We start from the raw sequence: 25627 nt of genomic DNA, 5'->3' as shown, positions 1-25627 counted from the left end.
TCAGTCTGTGAAAACAAACACCAACTGGGTATACAAACACTGATACAACAGATATTCAACCGCTTTTGGATATTGGTGTTTGTTGATGTTTGTTGGGCAGTGTGAGCTCCCATTTCCCAACATTCTAAATCCAACAGCCAACTTTAGACTGTATTATTCACAAGATTGAATTCAACATGTTTATACAGAAATAAATTGACATCCTTTGGCGTAAGTCTCCATCCGACGGTCCAATGAGAGATGCTTTTACAAACATCAGATCATGCAGGAGGAAGATGCCAGGGCGAGGACCCTACCACCAACAGCAGAACAGGGACCACGTGCAACATCATCACACAGAAAAGGGTGAGATGATAGGCTGATATAGGACCTGTAAAACAAAAGTAACGATATGATTGGATGGCATGATTGAATGAGTGAAGGACGCAGCCAGTTTACTACTGTGAGTATATATAAGCAAAAACATTGTTGACTGAGCTTTACCTGAATTGAACTGCATTTTTCATTATTAGTATATTACTACTCATTTTTCAGCTGTTTTGTCATATTTAGTGACTTAAAGGTGCACTCAGTAGTTTTTCCTTATTAAAAAAAAAAAGTTTTACTCCTAAAGAAATTAAATGCAATTTTTAAACCTATTTGTAAAATCATTACCACTCACAAGAGATAAAGACAAGAGATAAAGAGAGTCATATCAGTAACCTTATAAAAGCTGTTTTATTCTACATGGAGAGGGTCCTCTCACGGGGGCTGCCATGTTAGGATCACATAACCAGCCAAATACTACTCACTTAATCTCAGTAAGTGCACTGTTATTGGACACTTTCACTTCTGGATTAAATTGATCTTGGCTGAATGTGAATAGTAAATTTTTTACATTACCCTCTGTAACTGAAAACTATTGCGTTTGAATGATGCTACATCCACGCGGCTAGTTGTCAGTGTCTAAGACGACATGAACATAAACTTACTGAGTGCAGAGGGGACAGGAAATCGAAAGATTGGGAAATGACCCTAACATTTATTTATTTTTTATTGTTTTTATTTTTATTAAAATATCCTGTAATAGTCAATTAAAAATAAACAATTGAGTTATTTAGCTGTTTTTTCCTTGCCTGTTGAGACAAACATCACAGGTCATTTTGTTTCTCATTAAAAAAAAAAAAAAAGTCTCTCAGTGAACTGCACCTGTCACCATGAACAGTGAACACACATGATTTTTCTCCTCATCTTATTTTTTTATATGGTTTAAATTAAGAAATATTCTACATATGTGTCGCCAGTTCCTAGGCATCATAGATATACTTCTTATGTTACTTTCTTTGCAACGTCAAACATCTGCAATGGTCAGACTTTTGTTCTTACATTTAGACTTAATCTCTGTTGCAGTTCTTGATAAAGTTACCAGCAAACTCGCAAGTAATTCCCTTTTAATTACTCGCAATTTTTTTTTTTTTTTAAATCATTATTATTATTTGCATTTGTTGCTTTGATGCTCAGTTTTTTGACACTGCCCACAACAATTGTATGTTTGTGTTTGTTGATGGGGTAGTGTGACCCCTCCTTTCCCAACATTCTAAATCCAACAGCCAACTTTACAATGTTTGAAATGTTGGTGTTTATTGGGGCGACAAAAATATTCTGTTTCCCAACATTTTAAATCCAACAACAAACTTTACAGTGTTAGAAATGTTGGTAGATGTTAATGTTTTTTGGGGCAGTAAAAACAACTGTTTCCCAACATTCTACATTTTTCATTCTAAACCAACAGTAAACCTTAGAATGTTTCAAATGTTGGTGTTTGTTGTCTTTTGTATGGGCATTAAGATCTCCCGTTTCCCAACATTCTAAATCCAACAGCCAGCTTTAGAATGTTTGAAATGTTGGTGTTTGTTGGGTTGGTAAAAACTCCCATTTCCCAATATTCTAAATCCAACAGCCAACTTTATAGTGTTAGACAGTATGAGTAGTTGTTGATGTTTGTTGGGGCAGGAAAAACTTCCATTTCTCAACATTCCAAATCCAACAGCCAACCTTTGAATGTTTCAAATGTTGGTGTTTGTTGTCTTTTGTTGGGGCAGTAAGAACTCATTCCCCAAAATTCTAAATCCAACAGCCAACTTTAGAATATTAGAATATGTTGGTGTTTGTTGGGGCAGTAAAACTCCCATTTCCCAATATTCTAAATCCAAAAGTCAACTTTATTTATTTATTTATCCCCTTTTTCTCCCAATTTGGAATGCCCAATTCCCACTACTTAGTAGGTCCTCATGGTGGCACAGTTACTCACCTCAATCTGGGTGGTGGAGGACAAGTCTCAGTTGCCTCCACTTCTGAGACTGTCAATCCGTGCATCTTATCATGTGGCTCGTCATGCATGACACCATGGAGACTCTGCATGTGGAGGCACATGCTACTCTCCCCAATCCAGACAGAACTTACCACGCACCCCATTTAGAGCAAGAACCACTAATCGCGACCACAAGGAGGTTACCCCATGTGACTCTACCCTCCCTAGCAACTGGGCCAATTTGGTTACTTAGGAGACCTGGCTGGAGTCACTCAGCACACCCTGGATTCGAACTTACGACTCCAGGGGTGGTAGTCAGTGTCACTACTTGCTGAGCTACCCAGGCCCCTTCCAAAAGCCAACTTTAGAATATTTGAAATGTTGGTGTTTGTTGTTTGTTGGGGCAGTAAGAACGTCAGTAGGTTTCAATGTTAGGCTTCTCTACTTTGTGGTGTTTTACAGCATTCTTTCTAATGGAGTTGTTTTTATGTTTTGCCTAGTCCTACATTAATCATTTGTTCTGAGTGTTTGCTCATTTTGTCAAAAGGCTCGGAGCACTGACTATTTGCCAAGTCAGATGATCACAAAATAATCAAAGGAGGACAATGGCACATATTGCATCTTTGTTCTGGCGTGGTAGACGCTCAGAGCATTTTTGATGTTGTCATATCTCAGGTGCTTGCTTTGAGGTCTTGTGTTATTTATTGAAAGTATGCACCTTCTGCTGCTAATGCAGTCAATAAGTAAAAACACTGAGTGGGTAGCCTTCTCTGAAATTATGTTTGTCTATTTCTTATAATTCTAATGATTTATTATGCTACAAAGCTGTTGTTTATTTTGGAAATTCTTTGAGTAAGCATATATGTAAGTTTGCAGACTTTTAAACAATGTTTACCTGAAGAAATGTGAATTACTCTTGTCTGTGTATGTCTAATGCAAAAATAAACAAATAAAACACCAGCCACATACGTTACTGTGTATGCTTTGCTGGAAGTGGCATGTTTGTATGGTAACACCATATGCCAAAACAATGTGATCCTGTATTGTTATTGGGGCCACTTTTGTTCACAACAGATTATCAACAATGAATCTAATTCTTAACATTGACTCTTTCAGCCTAAATATTCTTTACTTCCTTCCTAAATATAATTCCATTCCTGACTAAGCTTGTCTTTTCAGCAAGGTTTTCATACCTACTATATTTTGTCCAGAATATAAACAATTTAGAGCTACAATGTTATTTAAAATTCTGTCATCATACACTCACCCTCATGATGTTCTAACTCTGTAAGACTTTTTCTTTTTTTTTCTTTCTCGGTGACACAAAAGGAGACAACCTGGTTACATAGAATAACATTACTATAACAACATTTATGCAAAATTAGTTTTACATGCCTCGTTTGAAGCATTGTGGAAGTTTCCTGGTGAAATAAACATTAGAGGTGCCATAGCAACAAAGATTTTTTGTTCACTTTCACTCAAATCACGAGTAAAACGGTAGATTAACACTTCATAAACACTTATTTTTCGCTCTGGTACCCACACAGTTCTATCTTATGACACTGAAACACTTTCACTATAGCTCATAATAAAAAAAAATAATAATAATAATTTTAACACTTGCATTACATAACCAACTACATTTACAATCTTAGTCAAGCATGACTAAGTGGTGCAACTGATAGAGTGCTGGACTTTGAACGCGGAAGGTCTGGGTTCAACAACGGAGAAGCACACGAGTTGACCAAGAGCTGAAAGTGTCATTAAAGCGCCACAAAATGACATGGCTTTTATGACACTATCTGTTATTTTTAGGTGTGGGGTTTATGGTAAGGATTAGGCTTGGGATCGATGCATTTTTCACACATCGATAATTAGAAGATTTTACTGATGATTATTGATATACACTACCGGTCAAATGTTTTGAAACACTTGACTGAAATGTTTCTCATGATCTTAAAAATCTTTTGATCTGAAGGCGTATGCTTAAATGTTTGAAGTTAGTTTTGTAGACTAAAATATCATTGTGCCACCATATTAATTCATTTCATTATAAATCTAAAATGTAATAATAATAATAAAAGTTTTTGAAATTGATGACTTGGACCAAATAATAAAGAAAAGCAGCCAATAAGTGCCCAACATAGATGGGAACTCCTTCAATATTGTTTAAAAAGCATCTCAGGGTGATACCTCAAGAAGTTGGTTGAGAAAATGTCAAGAGTACATGTCTGCAAATTCTAGGCAAAGGGTGACTACTTTGAAGATGCTAAAATATAACACAGTTTTGATTTATTTTGGATTTTGTTTAGTCACAACATAATTCCCTTAGTTCCATTTATGTTATTCCATAGTTTTGATGACTTTACTATTATTCTAAAATGTGAAAAAAAATAAATAAATAAATAAATAAAATAAAAAAAATTATAATAAAGAATGAGTAAGTGTTTCAAAACTTTTGACCGGTAGTGTATATCAGGATTTTTTTTTTTCAGATATAAATTGTGCTGCTCGTTGCACAATAGTCTTCATCTTTTCATCCTTTTATTTAACACAACCTTGTTAAAATGTAAGCGGTAGGCTAAAGTAAAGGGTCACCGGATGTGTCTGGCAGACGACATGGCACTTTCTAAAATTAGAACAATTATTTTCTACAAAGGTACATACACACGCCAATGCTCAGTGTCAACATTCTGAAGTGCCACGGAGCGCAACTCGCTTAGTTTTCCATTAAATTCTACCCAAACCATTATCAAAGGACAAAGATTATTTACTCTAGCCATCACTGGATGATCTGTTGTGAACATGTATCTTTCATATAGCCTACACAATGTATTTTCAGTTACAAGTATGTTGTTTTGTGGTTTGACAGCTTGAATAAAAGACCTTTTCATTACATTAACGCATTTGGCAGACACTTTTATCAAAAGCGACTTACAGTGCACTTATTACAGGGACAATCCCCCCGGAGCAACCTGGAGTTAAGTGCCTTGCTCAAGGACACAATGGTGGTGGCTGTGGGGATTGAACCGGCAACCTTCTGATTATCAGTTATATGCTTTAGTCCAGCACGCCACCACTTTTCAAGGCTATATACAGAGAAATTGCTTAATAAACGTTGCCATTTCTAATCATTCAGTTTGCGCAGTTACACCAGATTCATAAACTAACCTGCTCATCAGAAGTACAAAAACCTACATAACTTTGGACTGCCATCTGCTGTGCCACTTCAGCTTGTGAGTGTGTCTGTGTGTGTGATCATGACCACAACCTGCTAAATGTTATATTGCCCTCTTGTGGTCCCCCAATGCTATTCCGCCAGACTATTAAACAGAGGCCCACTGAGTGAGTTGGAAAGCATGCAAATTAGGCTTTTAATTTAAATGTCGGCAAATGTAATATATCAATGCCTCAAAAATATATCGATAAAATAATGTGCTGATCAATAATTGATATATAGTTATTTTATGAGATCCCTAGTAAGGATGTCTGCTTCGTTCACCTCACATTTGCTCGCATGACACTATCGATTAGGTTTAGTTGTAGTTGTAGGTCCCTTAGGGTAGGGACTTTTGGTTTTGCAAAAAAACATGCAGGTGCAACATGCATCATATAATTCATCTGTAAGGTAGTAGAGACATTTTAATATATATATATATATATATATATATATATATATATATATATATATATATATTTTTTTTTTTTTTTCTTTTTTTATTCATTTTAATTTTTTTTTATTATAATTTTCTTTTTTATGCTTTCAGCACATCCTCAAACTTGTTTACAGTTTTGCTTTCAGTGTGGAAAGAAAAAATGCTAATTGGAATGTTATTACATCACGTTTGGTTAGGACATATTGTTAGTGTCAAAATTATCTTTTTTTTTTCTGTAACTTTTTAAACCACATAAGGCAATAACAAAAGAGGACCTTTAATCTTTTGTGCACGTGGGAGGCAGATATTTAGTGGAATCTATTTACTCAATAAAAAGTAGTGACATACTGATCTAACCCTAATAATTACATTTGCTGGTGCAACCTAATGCAGTTGGGTTGATTTAGTCATGTTGAGTGATGTTTTTATTATTAATTTATTTTTTTTATTATCTGACAAACTATTTTTACAGTGTAGTTTTTGAGTAGTTGTTTTAGTGTGGTTTACTGTAAATCTATATGTATTGAGTATCTATACACTCAGTACATTTAAGGTACAACTGCCATCACTGGGGTGGTACCCTTGTTTTGGGTACATATTTGTTCTCTTAAGTGGACAAAAAATTATTTTTCTTTTTTCTTTCACAGATGAACAAAACATATAAATGTAGTACACAATAAGTCCTTAGGGTACAATTATCTATCTATCTATCTATCCATCCATCCATCCATCCATCCATCCATCTATCCATCTATCTATCTATCTATCTATCTATCTATCTATCTATCTATCTATCTATCTATCTATCATGGTGCAGCAGTTAGCGCTGCAGGTGACATTCAACACCTGAGAGGGATTATTATTTAGCAGTGTCATGTCACGCTATGTTGTGCACGTCTCGTGGTAAATAGAGCGCGCTGAAGCGGAGCTGTCCACTCGCACAGGTGCTTAACACTGATACGCCACCAACACCGTCTCTTGCTGTATGAGGGCCATGAAAGCAGTACTTCTCATCGGTGAGTGAAGTATCTGTTTAAATTATTAGTGAGCTTTTAGCAGTTCAAGGCTTCGTTGATATTGGATGTTCCTGATGTGCTAAATTTACATTTATTTCTCCTGCGCTCTGTTGTTCAAGTGTTTATTTAGTATATGTTGCGCTTGGATTGAAACAGGGACATTTAAATTAAAGTGGAATCAAGTTTATCTGTTATTACAGAACTGATTCTGGCATGAACATGAAGAGAGAATCTTGGATTTTCTTTTTCTATTCTTATATATATATATATATATATATATATATATATATATATATATATATATATATATAAAGATGAAAAAGAAAATTATTAGGACATTTTAAACAAATAAAAAAAGCTATGATGTGAAATGAAGAAAACATATAAAAGATTCTCTACTACAATGTAATAAATGGTAACCTGTAATTGTTCCCTTAAGATATTACTATCTGATCTAACTAACCTTCATCTAGTTTTGTTGGTGTAACCAATGTACTTAGGTTGATTCAGGGATATTATTTAATATTTCTGACTTGACTAAAACCATACATCTAGAGGTCTTACCACGTTAAACACATTTTTAGGTTAATATATTATGATTATTATTATTATTATTTATTTATTTATTTATTTATTTATTTATTTTTACCCCAGTGGTCACTACAATTTTAAGTACAAATAAAAGGAAACAAAAAGAAAACTAATTTTATTGGTAAGATCAGACACTTTTTTACAGTGCAATTAAATGAGAAAATTTGAAAATTGCTCTTTGAACAAAAGGTCAGATTTCTTTTCTTCCAATGAAACATAGGACTAGATGCTCTTAGCATGGATAATCATTCAAACAATTTATACTGTTGATACCAGTATAATTGGTAATGAAGTTGTATTCAATTAGAAAAGAATGCAACATTTTACCTAGTGGTGCCAGTAAATTCAATTATGAATGTTATTTTCTGTCCCAGTGTCTCATTTGTTGTATCAGGTAATTTGCATTAACACATCAACATCTCCAGACTGCATTTCACACATGGATGCTTGTGTTTCTCCAAGCTTCTGCAGAAATGAACAGGCTGTCTTCAGAAATATCTGTGATTTTAAAGGTACAGATTTTTTTTTTTTTTTTTTAACCTTCTATGAAGTACACAGAATGCCATAAAATAATTAATTGTTAAATTATTTCAGGTTTGATGGGATATAGTGGAGTGAGGTTATTTAGCTACAGGTTCCAATTCTGGTTCATACTTCGATGCTCACATGTAATGTAAATGCCAAAACAAAAAACACCCCAGCTAAAAGTATTACAAAATAATTGAGCAAAAGATATTAAAAATATATACTTTAGTTAATAGAGATGGAAACCAGTAATATGTTGATAAAAGATTTGGAAACGTGATAAATTACGCTGTCTGGCTAAAAATAATTTATAAAAAGACTGTAAGGGAGGTTGGAACATTGGTTTTGGGATTGGTTGGCACATCGATTGTAATGCAGAAAAAATTTATCATTATAGTAGATCTGAACTTTTATATCTACATTCATACCAACACAAACATTTTCAAATTAGTGGTCAACCAATATGATTTTTCAATGGCTGGTACAGTTACTGTTGGTATTTATGTGATTAAAAGGTGTTAAACCCTGTATAAAAGTTTGTAAAAAAAAAAAAAAAAAAAAAAAAAAAAAACAGTTTAAAATAAACATTAGCATAAATCACCATCAAGAATTAATCATAGCATAAAATTGTTTTCAGTATTCACTATTTAGTATTCAAAACTCAATGGAAAGTCTGTTTTAAATTACTTGATTTCATTTATAGTGTCCAAATTACAAATATGCCTTTGTATAATTCATAAAATTATTTCTTCTTCTTCCACTTCTTCTTATATTTAATTATACTATTTGTATCTTTTTTTCTTACATGATAAAGCTGATTATGTGTTGTCAGCTACAGATTGCTCTCCCTCATCATCCATATTATTAGTATAAAAAAAAAAAAAAAACTCTCCTATATTGTCTCAAGACTTAGTATAAGGAAGCAATGATACACAGCATTTTGACCACTATGTGGCGCTGTCTCCAAACTGCTCAGGTACCCTCAGGACTTTATGTCAATGATGCATACCAATTTTCATTTAAATTCTACTAAATTCTACAAAGCATTCTGATATACTTTTTAATAATGTTAAAAACGGCAGAGAGTCAATATGGCCAATGTCAGATAAAAATCATGTTGCTGAAATCCTCATTACTTTTCTTGACCCATAGGTGTCGCTGTCACCAAATTTTGCATGTACTCTCAGATCATGGTCCTGATAAAACATACCAAGTTTCATTTAGATAGGACAAAGCGTTGCTGAGATACAGCCTAACTTCCTGTTTCACATCAACCTTGTTAACTTTGCGATGCTTTAATTTTTCAACAAAGGTGAAAATCTAAATTTGGAATTTTCATTTCTATCAGAAGATCAATCAGAAGACTGGTCAGACGATAATTTTGTGCCACTTTTTGGGGCGAATCAGACGAAGTTTGAAAGAATAGAGCGAGAAAATGATAAATGGGCAGAGTTTTAATGTAAGGGTTTACATTACCCATCCCTATCAGTGTGCCAAATTTCATAATTTTCCTATGAAAAGCTCATAGGGCTGCAATAGACTCTCATGAAGAAGAAGAAGAAGACAACTAATGAATACATTAGGTGCCACAGCACATTTGGTGCTTGGCCCCTAAAAATAAAATACATAAATCACATTTAAGAATCAATGTGTCTTGAGTGGTCTTAGTTTGGTTTAAAATTATAATGTTTTATCTTAAGCTTAAGAAAAGTTGAATGGTTATCATAATGTTTATTCTAGCAGATATATTCAACAAAGAATAAATATTGTGCTTATCAACCCCAGTCTCCCCACATTGTGCAATGTCTCATCATTGTATTGGCAATAATTGTTTTTTAAAAGCAATAGCCCTGAGCAAAGGATAAGACCTAAACTGTGACCATCCACATGTCCATCCAGGTGAGAAAATAGGCCTAGCTTTAGGGGGCACTGAAGTTGTTTATTGGCAGTACTCATATGAGAAAGACAAACATTGGCCTCAGGGAAGCAATATATGAGACCATCAATCCACATTTTCAAAAATAATTTTGACTTTCACATTGATACATTTCAACATCTGACCATAATAATGTTTTTGAAGAATCTTTTGAGATTTTGAGATGTCAATTCAAGGATCAATTAAAGGATTAAACACTCTTTAAACACTCAATATTGGCATACATACAATGGTCATTAACCTCAAAGTATTACAAATTCATAAGCAGATTGTGAATCATTTGAATGGAGTTTAATAATAAGCCCATGTCAAAAGCACATGTTGAACAGATCAATGCTCACGGTGACATTGAAAGTGCTCCCAGTAAAGGCTGCCATACTGCTCTTTTCTTTTATCTGTGTGGTAAGATGGAGGCTGTCGAATGACTGATGCAAAGGTCTGTAACAGCAATCTGCAGATGATGTTGACCCGGGCACCTGTGTTGGGAGAGTGCCTGTGTTCTGGGCAGGATCCATGCAGCACTCTACAACAGCTGTACTCTCAATGCCAGCATCATTTGGGTATATCGCATGCATTAAACATTGCTGACATAATAGCTGTAATTGAAAATCCTTAAAGGTGAAGTGTGTTATTCATGCACCACTAGCATCACCAATTGGAAATGCAAAAATAATTATTGTTTTCAAACATGTTTCCCGAACACTGGTCTGCCATTGGTCATAAAACAGATAGTCATATCACAAACTCAAGCCACTGGTTGAGCTCATGTTTATCGGTTGGGCTGTTCAGGATGTTCAAACAATGTTGGAGGGGTCGAGGAAGCCGATTGCACCACCTTTAGTGAGCCGCTGGCACCCCTATTTACATGCATTGCATACCTTGCATATATGGTTTTTGCACCTCTGTCTGTGGCATAATGTCTCTTTGGCTTCGTTCACACTGCAGGAAAAAATCTGATTTATTCTCAAATCCAATTTTTTAGAATTACTGTTCAAACGTGGACAGATCTGATTTATTTCTTTTCAGAAAGCAGTCGCTTTTGCTAGCACATCCACGTTAGTTGTCATAGTAATAATGAAAACTTGTGTATTTACCATGTGTGAGTTTAGCAATGGATATTTTAATGAGGGCATTATCAAATATTACATTCTTTACAATGAACAATGGCTTAAAAAACTAGAGAGGTGACATATGCATTGTTTATTGTTGCTAGGGTTTACAACAGTCCTGTTTTAGCCGATCTGTCCTGTATTTGATCCCATACGGGATGCCTGTTGTCCCATATTCGTGTGGGTCACTCAGTACCTTATCGTGCTGTGGTGGCTCGCAGCCAGTGTGTGTTACCGCACCTTAGCGCATCTCTTTGGGTGAGTAAAGCCAATATCTGTATTATTTCAGAGGTTTGCACTGCTTTGGCTGCCATGTAACAGTCATTCTGCCCTGTCACAGTCATTCTTAACTCCCTTTTTTAGTAATTGTTTATTGAAAATATTCTTGTAACGATCCTACAGCGTGGTCATCATTATTGGTTTCTCATCTCAGTGCCCTGTGAAAGCATCATTTAAGCCGTTTGGAATGCAGTACACACACAATGAATGATGGAAAAAACACATAAAAATCCAAACTGCCCATTCAGACTGAGACACATTAAGAAAAATCAGATTTTTATCAGTTTCCAAACCACCTAAGAATGTGGTTTCAGCCTTGTAAAAATCAGATTTTTTGTGTTTTTGTCCTGATCATATTACAAAAACCTGAATGTATTTGAGTCAAATAGGTCAAAAATCTTATTTTTTTCTGCCTGTGTGAACAAAGCTCATACCCTTGCATGTATTGTTTACCATCACCTCAGAATAAAATTGCCATTCATGCTTTGTGAGTGCTATTTTGCCAACTCACTAATGCCTAAGACTTATGCTGCCTTCACGTGCTATCAGAATTATTGTAAATACGAGTTTCCCATTCGGAAGTTGCACATAAACGACCCCTCAAGTCATAATTACGACCGGGAAACTTTTAGATAATTTTGATACCCAAGTTTCTAAGATGGGAGGAGTCCTAAACTTTCAAGATGAGAGGAGAGTACAGTTTCTGTAGTGAATGCCAGGTTTTACAAATTTTTTCTAAATACAGCTAATTGTTAACGCTTGCCATTTTGGTCATATTCATTTATGTATATAAGCAACCATTTGATGCATTTTGTATATTTTACACCGTGAAAACAACTTGTATTTGACCAAAATTCCCTTATCGTCAGCAGACTGAGTAATATGTATTATGCTGTCAAGATAAAAGTTCCTCGAAAAAATATGTATGAATGAACCTGGTGTCATCCATGTTTGCTGTTATTTCCAACAACAAAGCACTTGAACGCGACATACTTGTAATTACCACTTCAGAAGTGGGAAGTAGGATAATTCTGATAGCACATGAAGGCAGCATTCGTGCATGCTTGCATGAAAATACCAAACCTTAATGCCCATGCCCACTGACTTTGCGTGCACAACGTTTCGCATAACACTGTGCTGAATGGAGCCTGATTTCTTTATTCAGGCATACAGTAAATTCATGAACTATTATAATCTTTTATGACTGATTTTTAAATTGTTACTTGAAAATGAACGTTCTGTCTCTATTTACTCACCACATGTCATTCCAAACCCATATGCTGTTTTTTTCTTCTTCGTAGAACACAAAATTGGAGTTTTTGAAGATTTTTTACGCAGCTCTTTTTTATATGATAGTTTATGTCCACGGTGGTTAAGTTCCAAAAAAAAGGACAAAAATAACATAAAATAACCACATTAGTAGTCTATAGGACTCGTGCACTATATTCCCATCACGAAATTGTCATTCACTGAAAATCTTCCCCTTCACTGTAACTCTCAAATCTCATTCTCCATTCTACAGTGCATATTTAAAAGGCATGTTGTGTGCAGTTACAACACACACAAGAACCATTGGTGTTTTGGCTCAAATTAGCATTTTTAAATATGAACACAACTGCAAATGAATGATGAATGATTTACACAGGGTTTGTAGCGATACGAGGGTGAGTAAATGATGACAGAATTGTCATTTTTGGGTAAACTATCCCTTTTTATATAGCACAAGATAGCACTGAACTTCAGCCAGAATGGCAAATCAATGATCATTCACGATATAGTAAGGCTTTGAGCTGTACATTACAACACATATGCAACACCAACGCCATTAAACTTGACAGAATTAGTGATGTTGTGGTCCATTCATTGTAAACCATCATTCTCTTCTTCAGTACGCCGTACAAATAGATCCTGTCTTGAGGAGATAATAGCGTGCATTGAAGATGAAGACTGTAACAGACAGATGGTGCCATTTGTCCAGGCCTGCAGTACTCAATGTGACCCCAGTGAATGCAGGCAGGCAATGGGTCAGTTCTACTCCAGTCTTCCTCATGATGTGGCTGAATCACTGATGTTCTGTGAGTGTGAAAGAGAAGACCCGGAATGCCAGCAAATGAAGACCTCTCTACACTGCGGATCATGCATTAATGATGAGTTGCAGACACCAATGACCTGCCTGGAGATGCTGGACAGCTGTGCTGGAGATGCACTTTGCAGGTTAGCCCTGAACATTGATGTCAAACCATAAACAATGTGATTTATACCAGTATGATGTTCTTGGAACAACGTTCCTATCGATCAATTATACAGCTTACTAGCCCTGTTGAAAAGACCAGCATTACTGATGAACCATTTTTTGCAGGTAATCAGCATTGTTATCCAGGTAAACCAGTACTGACCAGCATAAACTAACCAGGATAAATGTGGAAATTCATGGTAGTCTAAATGAGGTCCATATAGAGCGCTATTGAAGCTTCAAGGCAGATAATTGTACCATTAGATTTCAGGGGAATAAATGTTGGACAAGAGACTCTAAACATGTCATTCTGGGTCCTGTCTGAATGTCGTACTTCTCTGGACAGTCTCGGGGAGCTTCATGAACCTATTGGACATTGGGCTTTCACTGTATTTTTTGTATCGCCTAGAATCTCAGCTTCTCTATATGACAATTGGTTGAGCTTCAGATAGGCAGGACTTTGCAAGAAAATATTCAATCGGTTGATTGTGGAGGGGGCCTCGCTGCCCTTGTTGCCCTCGTCACCCTCCCCTCCCTCGCTGAAAATTTTTTGCCGCCTTCGCTGAGGTGCCGTATATATATATATATATATATATATATATATATATATATATATATATATATATATATATATATACAGTGGTGTGAAAAAGTGTTTGCCCCCTTCCTGATTTCTTTTTTTTTTTTTTTGCATGTTTGTCACATAAATGTTTCAGATCATCAAACAAGTTTAAATATTAGTCAAAGATAACACAAGTAAACACAAAATGCAGTTTTTAAATGAAGGTTGTTATTATTAAGGGAAAACAAAATCCAAACCTACATGGCCCTGTGTGAAAAAGTGTTTGCCCCACCTGTTAAAACATAACTTAACTGTGATTTATCACACCTGAGTTCAATTTCTCTATCCACACCCAGGCCTGATTACTGCCACACCTGTTCTCAATCAAGAAATCACTTAAATAGGACCTGCCTGACAAAGTGAAGTAGACCAAAAGATCTTCAAAAGTTAGACATCATGCCGAGATCCAAAGAAATTCAGGAACAAATGAGAAAGAAAGTAATTGAGATCTATCAGTCTGGAAAAGGTTATAAAGCCATTTCTAAAGCATTGGGACTCCAGAGAACCACAGTGAGAGCCATTATCCACAAATGGCGAAAACATGGAACAGTGGTGAAACTTCCCAGGAGTGGCCGGCCGACCAAAATTACCCCAAGAGTGCAGCGACGACTCATCCAAGAGGTCACAAAAGACCCCACAACAACATCCAAAGAACTGCAGGTCTCACTTGCCTCAGTTAAGGTCATGTTCATGACTCCACCATAAGAAAGAGACTAGGCAAAAATGGCCTGCATGGCAGAGTTCCAAGACGAAAACCACTGCTGAGCAAAAAGAACATTAAGGCTCGTCTCAGTTTTGCCAGAAAACATCTTGATGATCCCCAAGACTTTTGAGAAAATACTCTGTGGACTGACGAGACAAAAGTTGAACTTTTTGGAAGGTGTGTGTCCCATTACATCTGGCGTAAAAGTAACACCGCATTTCAGAAAAAGAACATCATACCAACAGTAAAATATGGTGGTGGTAGTGTGATGGTCTGGGGCTGTTTTGCTGCTTCAGGACCTGGAAGACTTGCTGTGATAAATGGAACCATGAATTCTGCTGTCTACCAAAAAATCCTGAAGGAGAATGTCCGGCCATCTGTTCGTGACCTCAAGCTGAAGCGAACTTGGGTTCTGCAGCAGGACAATTATCCAAAACACACCAGCAAGTCCACCTCTGAATGGCTGAAGAAAAACAAAATGAAGACTTTGGAGTGGCCTAGTCAAAGTCCTGACCTGAATCCTATTGAGATGCTGTGGCATGACCTTAAAAAGGCAGTTCATGCTCGAAAACCTTCCAATGTGGCTGAATTACAACAATTCTGCAAAGATGAGTGGGCCAAACTTCCTCCACAGCGCTGTAAAAGACTCATTGCAAGTTATCGCAAACGCTTGATTGCAGTTGTTGCTGCTAAGGGTGGCCCAACCAGTTATTAGGTTTAGGGGGCAATCACTTTTTCACACAGGGCCATGTAGGTTTGGATTTTGTTTTCCCTTAATAATAACAACCTTCATTTAAAAACTGCATTTTGTGTTTACTTGTGTTATCTTTGACTAATATTTAAACTTGTTTTATGATCTGAAACATTTAAGTGTGACAAACATGCAAAGAAATAAGAAATCAGGAAGGGGGCAAACACTTTTTCACACGACTGTATATACACACACTGGTGGCCAAACATATTGGCATCCTTGGTAAATATTAGCAAAGAAGGCTGTGAAAAAAAAAAAAAAAAAAAAAAAAACCCTGCATTGTTTATCCTTTTGATCTTTCATTCAAAATATTCACAAAAATCTAACCTTTAATTAAAGTAAAACAATTGAAAGTGGGGAAATATCTCATTATTAAATAAATATTTTTCTCCAAAACACGTTGGGCACAATTATTGGCACCCCTAGAAATTCTTATGAATAAAATATGTCTGAAGTATATTCCCATTCATATTTTAAATTTTTTAGTGCACCTGGGTGACTAGGAATGTGAAGCCATGAAAGCACTCCAGGTTCAGTTTATTTGAATTTACATGCAATTCCAAATATATTTGGCCATCACAAACCAGATAGCACACGTACATCTCTGAGATGTCTAATTTAGATATTTTCATCTTGAAAGCATCGAGATTTAATTAACATCTGCTAAAAATATTAAAAAGATCAGATTTACACATTTTCTAAATCATAAACATCTCAAAGACACCTGCTGAATGTCTTTCTGACATCCGAGAGGAAATGTCCATTGACGTAGTGCAGATGAGCAAACAACCTAAAAAATACGTCTTCCAAATGTAAACACACACATCAAATATACATCTGGGTGATGAGCTTGTGCCATCAGGAAAGTCACTACCATGTTGAAAAAAATAAATAAAAATTAAACCATGTTTGGCTGGTCTTAGTTGGTTTAAGCTGAGACGCCAGTTGCTCTCCAAGCCTGACCAGATAAAACGTGCCCAAAATTCCTCTTAAAAAAAAAAAAAAAGCCAACCGACCAGCATGACCAGGCTGGGTGACCAATCATAAGCAGCCAACCAACTTGGCTGTTTTTTTTCTAGCTGGGACAAAGTTAATGTCATGTGGTCCACAACTTGTCGACACAGATCCAACACGTCGACAAGTGGAAGAACTAATCGACTAGTAAGTACAACCCCTAGTTCTTATCCTAAACCTTCTTCAAAAATGAGAGGGCAGTGATTGCTTGATAGTAATGTTGTTCCAGAAACAACAAAGCATGTTGATCCAGAAACATGTTCTACTAGTGTATATCGTGTTAAGCAACAAAAGCAGTAAATCTAAAAAATCTACCCCAGACAGAGTTAATGTAGAGAATTCCTCCATTAGTGCTTGAGTGATGAATGGATCTAGAATCACTGAGCACTTTATTAGGAACACTTTGGTCCTAATAAAGTACACAACATAGTGACTTCTGCTGTTGTAGTGTCATGGTAGATTTCTTCAACACAGCAATCAAAGTGCAGTTGAGTCAAAGATTTCTGGAGACACAAAGTTCTGATTCCAAAAGTATTTATTCATACCACCCGGCCGGGGGAGAAGCTCCTGTGGCTTCTCCCCTCCTCAATTTATAACAGGCTTATATAGGATGTACTTATGTATAGTTCCTTTGTTTACCTGCATTTTTCTCCTCAGCAGATTTCCATGTGATATCAGCAAAATATATTTTAGGATGCATTTGTATACATTCTATGTTACTCCAAGTTTGTCATGTGATCAGATGCATGCTCTTTATAATAAAGAGACATTTGTCTTTTGCTCAAAAACAGGATGTTCCATTTGAACCAACTTGTGATCACAATGCTTTTTCTAGCTGCAAAGCACCTAACTATTATATTTTCTTTCACACTAGCAAAAGCATAACTATTTCAATTTATATGCATAAAACACACTATAATCACTTCATATAGTTACATACTAAATTATTAAATAAAATTATATAATAGTAGCCCATCCGCCTCATGGTTCAATGTGTTGTGCATTCTGAGATGCTATTCTGCTCACTACAATTGTACATAGTGGTTATCTGAGTTACCGTAGCATTTCTGTCAACTTTAACCAGTCTGGCCATTCTCCATTGACCTCTTTCATCAACAAGGTGTTTCCATCTGCAGAACTGCTGCTCACTGGATGTTTTTTGTTTTTTGGCACCATTCTAAATAAACTCTAGAGACTGTTGTGTGTGAAAATCCCAGGAGATCAGCAGTTACAGAAATACTCAAACCAGCCCGTCTGGCACCAACAATCATGCCACGGTCGAAATCACTGAGATCACATTTTTCCCCCATTCTGATGATTAATGTGAACATTAACTGAAGCTCCTGACCTGTATCTGAGTGATTTTATGCATTGCACTGCTGCCACACAATTGGCTGATTAAGTAGGTGAATGAATATGTAGGTGTAAATAAAGTACTCAGTGAGTGTATATTGCGTTCATGATTTTCTAGGAATAGTGCTTAATCTCTTTACTAAAGACCAGCTTAGACAACATCAATTTCCATGTTGGTCTACAATGAATTATGCTGGTTAGTGCTGGTCTAGGTGGACCAAGTATAATCTTGCAGAGTCGGTTTTTGGCCAACATGGTTTTGGTGAAACTGGTTGACTGAGGAACTCTTCCAAGTTTAGCTAGTTAAAAAGCATGGTGGACACCATCATCCCATGCTGGGAATCAGCAACCAAAACACAACATGCTCTGGTCTTACAGCAGGATTGTTTTGATATAGTCAACTGCTAATGAAACCAATTCTTTACCGTTCACAGGCAGACATTTAACAGGTACCTGTCCGAATGTTTTGGTGCAGTGGAAGCTCCATACGGTGAGCATTCGACCAGTGAATGGCTACAGCATCTAGACCCAGACTTTTTTCTTGGGGAAGAACTCCAATGCAGGGTGGCGTTTGTGGCCACAATGGGTTCAATACTTCACAATCCATGTACTTGTGATGGACTGCATCATCTTCACCAGCATAAGTGCAATGAGTTCCAACACATGTTCCAAAACAAGTCCCTTTTCAGTGAGTACTCACAGAGGCCTTTGGCTTGTGATCAGTCAGTGTTAATTAGTGTGCATTTTGTATTCTACTTGAAGATGAAGTGTGTCATTTCTGCACCACTGCCATTTGAAATCAAAAAGAATTTCAAATATAATGATATTCAACTAAGATAAAAGGGATTTTAACTTAGGCCGTTCATTTAATGCGCTAATTCATTGCGAATAATTATACAAAAAATAATGAGTTAAAATATCAAAGCAATTAAACAAACCATTGTAATGAGGAATAGAGGAATTTAAGCCTAAAATGCCACCTTCATGATTTTTGTGATTCTCATCAGCAGGGGACTGTAAGCACGGCTCCAGCTGTACAGGCAAAACACAGCTGTAAAGATGACACACTGACAGCTGATCAAAGACTGCTGGACAGAGAAGAGTGCAGTGCTCTCGAAACGCATTTTTTAGAGTTTCAAACTACATTTAACTTGACACAGCATTCTAAAATGCTAATTTTATGGCTAGAAATGCTGAAAACCAGTGAAACGCAATGCAACCATAGTGAGATGCTCCAAAAACAGACAGAACACAAGAACGCCGAAGACTGACGAAATTATTTGCGAAAGGAATCGCTGAGGACTGTAGGCCAGTGAAAGGCTCATGTTTAACTAAATGGAAATAAACCAAATAATATATTAACTTCTAAAGCCAATTTTTGTAGTGTCTCATCAATGCTTTATTCGTCTGCCACAATGGCGTAATGTCTTTGAATTATCTGGAATTATTTATATATATATATATATATATATATATATATATATATATATATATATATATATATATATATATATATATATTGCAATTGACAGTACTAATTTTAATATTGACAAAATGATACACATCACCTTTAACATATTGCTGGCATAGCCTCATGGTTTATATGTGCCATTTTTTGATTGTACTTTTCTGATTTAACTGCTCAAATTGTAGAGCTTTCAGGGACTCAAACAAATTTCAAAGAAAAAACATCTGATAAATCAAGCATTGAGCAACAACCAACCAATCAATCAAGCATTGAACAGCAACCAACAATTACATCAAGCATTGAGCAGCAGTGGTTAAGTGGTGAGTTAATGCAATAAATTGAAGTGGGTTTTTGACACATGTACAACTGATGTACATTGTACATTGGCAAGAAAAATATGTGAACCCTTTGGAATTACCAGCATTTATGTACAAATTTGTCTTTAAATCTGTTTTTATCTTAATCTAAGTTACAATAATGAACAAACACAATCTGTTTTAACTAATAACACACAAATTATTGTATTGTTCTTATAAAATATTTAATACATCATCCAAAGAGTCACAGTGTAGGTTGGAAAAATTATGTGAACCCCAAGGTTAATGACATAAACAAAAGCTAATTAAGGCCAGGAGTTGGCAAACCTGGCATCCAAATTATGAAACGAGATTGGAAGTGTGGGTTAGAGCAACTTAAACATTTTGAGTTTGCTATTCACAAGAAGCATCTACTGACGTAGACCATGCCTTGCAAAAAAGAGACCTCCGAGGACCTAAGATCAAGAATTGTTGCTTTGCGTAAGCTGGAAAGTGTTACAAAGTTATCTTGAAGAGCTTAGGTATTCATCTGTACAGAGTTAGACAAATTGTCTATAAATGAAGACAATTTAGTACTGTGGCTAGTCTCCCTAGAAGTGGCTGTCCAGCCAAGATGACTCAAAGGGCACATCGCAGAATTCTCAATGAGGTAAAAAAGAACCCTAGAGTGGCAGCTAAAGACTTAAAGGAATCATTGGAACAGGTTAACATCTCTGTTCATGAGTCTACTTTATGGAAAACATTAAACAGGCATGGTGTCCATGGCAGGACACCATGAAGGAAGCCGCTACTTTCCAACAAAAACATTGCTGCATGCCTGAAGTTTGCCAAAGACCACCTTGACACTCCACAACGCTACTGGGAAAATGTTTTGTGGACTGATGAAACTAAGGATGAATTGTTTGGGAAGAACATGCAGCACTATGTATGGTGTAAAAAGGGCACCACATACCAACATGAAAACATCATGCCAACGTGAAGTACGGTGGAGGGAGCATCATGATTTGGAGCTGCTTTTCTGATTCAGGGCCTGGACAGTTTGCCATCATTGAGGAAAAAATTAATTCCCAATTTATCAAGATATCCTACAGGAAAATGTCAGGGTTGCTGTGTGCCAGCTGAAGCTCAGTAGAAGTTGGGTGATGCAGCAGGACAATGGCCCAAAACATTGAAGTAAACACACTACAGAATGGCTTTAAAAAAAAAAGAAGAAGAAGAAAATCCACATTTTGGAGTGGACCAGTCAGAGCCCAGACCTTAACCCAATAGAGGTGCTGTGGAATGACCTCAAGAGAGCCATTGACACCCAACATCATAAGAGTATGGCTGAGCTGAAGCAGTTCTGTAAGGAAGAATGGTCCAAAATTCCTTATGAATGTTGTTCAGGTCTAATCCACAGCTACCGGTAATGCTTAATTGAGGTTAGTGCTAAATGAGGATCGACTAGTTATTAAATACAAGGGTTCACTTACTTTTTCCACAGCACTGTGAATGTATAATGGGATGTTCAATAAATGAAATATTATAATTGTTAGTGTGTTGTTAGCTTAAGCACATTGTGTTTGTCTGTACTTGTGACTTTGATGAAGATAAGATCACATTTTATGACCAATTAATGCAGAAAACCAGCTAAATCAAGGGTTCATAAACTTTTTCTTGCCACTGTATTTTGTTTTTTTATTGTTGCATTCATTTCTGTCATTAAACATATTTTCTTTGTTTTACCAGATCAGTTGTTGTACTTATTGATATACATCTCATTGTTGATGGTGGTGGTATTGTTCGCAATCAGCCTCGTTTTACACAGACTGAGGTACATTTTCATTAGTTTATTGCATTTTTGTACACCAAATAATACAAAGCATAACTTTATGAATGCTGTGATTATTTGTCCACTTTATTTTCAGGAGAATACACCAAGCTGCTGGTAAAGCAAGTTTTGAGGCCAATCAGACTAAGTCTCTGATATTGTCATCTGATAATATTTGAGTAGTTTTATTGGATGTTTTACTTAGGGACTATAATATTTCAGATTTTTGTTTTTGCACATTTTAGTTATAGCTTCACAGTGAATTTTCGAAAGATGATCATAATATTTATATGTTGATTTCTGTGAAGCTACACAGAAGGTTTGATTGCAAGATGGGATTGTTCTGCCCTGACAGATTATGTATTTTGCCCCTTCTACATTATTATCAAATATTAAAATCATCCTCAAAAAGCATTCACAGCAGGCTACAATAGTAGTCTATTTTTACATTTACCATAGCCCTCGTGGCCAAGGAGACATCAGCCGAAAAGGAAAGTAGTTCTTTTAGAGGCGGAGCAAGTTTTGATGAAAGATTATGAGGACAAACATTTTGTTTCTCTCTTTGGAATAACATGCACTGATGAATCATGCTCAATAAGACTGGAATGTGTATTTTGAGAGTAAATAGAGTCAATTTTGATTTCATGTTGACTGTAAAGCTATATTCCGCTCCCATGATGTATTGTGCTTTGTGTATTTCAGTATTGTACAATATTACTCAAAACAGTTTTTTTTTTTTTTTTTTTTTCTGTGTTGGTGCAGGGTAAATTTGTAGCACTATAAATAAAGTGTTAATGTGTTGCATTCAGCATCTATGTCAATGTTCTCAGTTAAAGTTAATAAGTTAGATAAGTTGAATAAAGCAACATGAAGAATGCCTTTGATAAGAGGTCATAGATGTTGATGTCTTCCTCAGCCCATGTGGTGCATCACTCTGTCTTGTCTCGTCTCCATCTCACAGACACTCAACACCTCAGTCCAGATGTTTTAAGGCTAATTATGTGCTTCATGAAGCCCAGTGTCAGGGGCCACATGCAGGGCCACGCACTAAATCACTATTAGTGACTTTAACAAAGACATTAATGAGACATTTCACCAAAGCAGTTGTCTGACCCTTCATGGTAACACTTTTGACACACTAGGTTTAACCATGTTTAAATTAACATATTTATTTTTTTAAACTCATTCATATTAATTTCATAATAGATTTATTTTTCATAGTATATTGAGTCTGGTTCCAGTTGTTATGCCATTTACATTATTGTATATTTCACCTATTGTATATTCCATTTTATATTTCATTACATATCAACACTTTATATTTCATACTATATTCTGGTAACACTTTCCAATAAGGTTCTGTTTGTTAGCATTAGTTAGTGCATTAGTTATCATGAACTAACAAGGAACAATATTTTTATATATTTATTAATCTTGGTTAATGTTAATTTATAAAAAATACAATTGTTTATTGTTCTTGCTAGTTCATAATGTTTTAACTAATGTTAACATATACGAATACATATATGTTGACAAAGTATGAATGAAAATGTTGAAATTAACATTACCCAATATTAGTAAGTGTAAAAGATTAGTAAATTTGTTGTTCATTGTTAGTTCATGTTAACTAAACTCCATGGACCCGCTATATTGCAAAAAACGATTACGCTTAAAATGTTCAAGTCTCTGTATACATAAGTCAGGCATATGTGGTATCATTTGAAAGCTTAGAATCTAAACTTTTCAAAGACAACCATCACTTATGCATTTATGTTACTTAATAAAATAAGGCCTTAGAACATTCACATTGAAAATTAGCGCCCCCTTAAAGTAATGGGGTAGAAATATTTATATGAATATAAAAGTCCTCCACATATCATTTAAATGGACAAGTCATATAGCAAATGCTATATGAGAGATCTCACTCTCAGGAATGTGACTGTACAGTTAATTCTGTTGCCCTAATACCACAGTTTGAAATATTTTTAAAAGATTCACAAAGTGAAATATGATTTCTGTAAGTCATCAAATACAAATGTTTCTTTTATTCGCCTATCATTGCTGCTGTAAGCCCCAAGTATCCAAAAACTTGATATCTGCTTTCACCTCAGGGTGTTTTCTAAAACAATTAGCCATTTTTTACTTGTCTGTGAGCTTGGTTGGCTGAATAATCCAATATTATATCCTAGATGTCCAGAACAAAATATGCCATCCTGCAGGAAAAGCATGCAAAACAAATCATCAGAAAAACATTTTTTCGACTATTGATGATAAAATGTTTTATATCATCGCAAAGGGGAGGATCTTAGCTTTCTAATGCCACCTAGATTGAGCTTCTAGTCCACTCAGAGGGTCCACTGTGAGGGCTAAAATGCGTTAGAGCACCACCTACATTTCAGATCTGTATATTGTGATGGAATGTGCTAAAGAAAAAAATTCTAGTGCTTTCTGCCACCTAGTGGAATAAAATGAGCCTTTTCATAGTGAGGTAGAGTGAAAAGAACCAGAATTACATGTTTACAAAGTTAGGACAACAATTACATTTATTTTTTTCAAAACAAAATTCTGTTTATCATAAGATTATAGACATATACAATATTATTTATAAATAATTGGAGTCTTTTTTATTTGATTATTTATTTTTTATTTATTTAAAAAAAAATGTACATTTTTGCAGTTAGTCAATGGTGAGCTTTTAAATTTGATATGAAAAATTGTGGGCGGCAACCCAAAACTGCACCAGAGTTAAAGGGGTTAACTAATGTTAATGAAATCAACCTTATTGTAAAGTCTTACCAGAATATCTTATGAAATATACAGTGTTTATATGTAATGAAATATAAAAATGGAATATACGATATGTGAAATATACAATTATGTAAGTGGTATAACAACTGGAACCAGACTAAATATAACATGAAAAATAAATATACTATGAAATGAACATTTATGATATATTATATATATATATATATATATATATATATATATATATATATATATATATATATATATATATATACACACTGTATATATATTTGTGTGTGTGTGTGTTCATAACATAAGTCTAACTGATATTTTATGTAAACACTTTGCTTGTATATACTGTATAATACATTATAAAGATATTCTTAATACATTATATAAAAAAATATTCGTAACTATCTATAACACAGTGTAATGCGTAAAATCTTTTGATAAGTGAAAAGTGTTACCAATTTAATTCGTGACACTTTGATTTGATATATAATACAGTTTTAAAAATACCAATAATTAATGAATTGTTAAAGTATTGTTTATTGTTAGTTTGCTAATGTAGGTAACTAGTATTAATAAATACAATCTTATTTAAAAAGTGAAAAGTGGTACCGATATTCTTTGGTAACACTTTGATTTTAGATTTTATATATACTCTTCATGCATTATACTGTAAAATTTGTCACTATTTATAATACACATTAATATGCATAATATATTTTCAGAAATAATTAAAAACAGTTATATTAAATATAAGACTAACATACATATTGTATAACATAATACATATAACATACATATAATCTTACTATTAATAGTTACTGTACACTATTATACTTTGATGAGTATAATAATACAAACACACACCACACACACCAGTCACTTGTCATAACTAGACTGGACTACTGTAACGCTCTCATTGCAGGCCTCCCTGCATGTGCAGTTAGACCCCTGCAAATGATCCAGAATGCAGCAGCACGTCTGGTCTTTAATGAACCAAAGAGAGCGCATGTTACACCACTCCTTGTCTCTCTCCACTGGCTGCCGGTTGATGCACATATCAAATTTAAGGTTCTGATGCTGGCATACAGAACAGTCTGCTCCAGCATACCTAAAATCATTTCTGCAGAGCTACGCGCCCACTAGAAGCCTGCGGTCGGCTAAATAACGTTGCTTTGTTGTACCAACACAAAGAGG

General features: G+C 35.3%; 1 protein-coding gene across 1 annotated transcript; it reads left to right on the top strand.

Moving 5' to 3' along the window:
• Positions 1 to 6904: 6904 nt before the first annotated feature.
• Positions 6905 to 22418, top strand: gfral (GDNF family receptor alpha like). Its single transcript, XM_051647477.1, has 8 exons — positions 6905 to 6962; positions 7928 to 8065; positions 10422 to 10574; positions 13292 to 13616; positions 18513 to 18766; positions 19732 to 19866; positions 21592 to 21676; positions 21771 to 22418. The coding sequence occupies exons 1-8, from the start codon at positions 6932 to 6934 to the stop codon at positions 21850 to 21852; spliced, it is 1203 nt and encodes a 400-aa protein (XP_051503437.1). The 5' UTR covers positions 6905 to 6931; the 3' UTR covers positions 21853 to 22418.
• The last annotated feature ends 3209 nt before the right edge of the window (positions 22419 to 25627 follow it).

Source organism: Myxocyprinus asiaticus, chromosome 21, assembly GCF_019703515.2.
Source record: "Myxocyprinus asiaticus isolate MX2 ecotype Aquarium Trade chromosome 21, UBuf_Myxa_2, whole genome shotgun sequence".
In the NCBI taxonomy this organism is placed as follows: Eukaryota; Metazoa; Chordata; class Actinopteri; order Cypriniformes; family Catostomidae; genus Myxocyprinus; species Myxocyprinus asiaticus.
This window is presented reverse-complemented; position numbering and strand designations above follow the sequence as displayed.

Excerpts from the sequence above, each read along its gene's own strand:
- gfral (XM_051647477.1), top strand. The coding sequence starts at position 6,932 with ATGAGGGCCATGAAAGCAGTACTTCTCATCG. Across the intron at positions 8,066-10,421 it reads AAATATCTGTGATTTTAAAG|ATGGAGGCTGTCGAATGACT; the intron begins GTACAGATTTTT and ends CTGTGTGGTAAG. Across the intron at positions 13,617-18,512 it reads GCTGGAGATGCACTTTGCAG|GCAGACATTTAACAGGTACC; the intron begins GTTAGCCCTGAA and ends TACCGTTCACAG.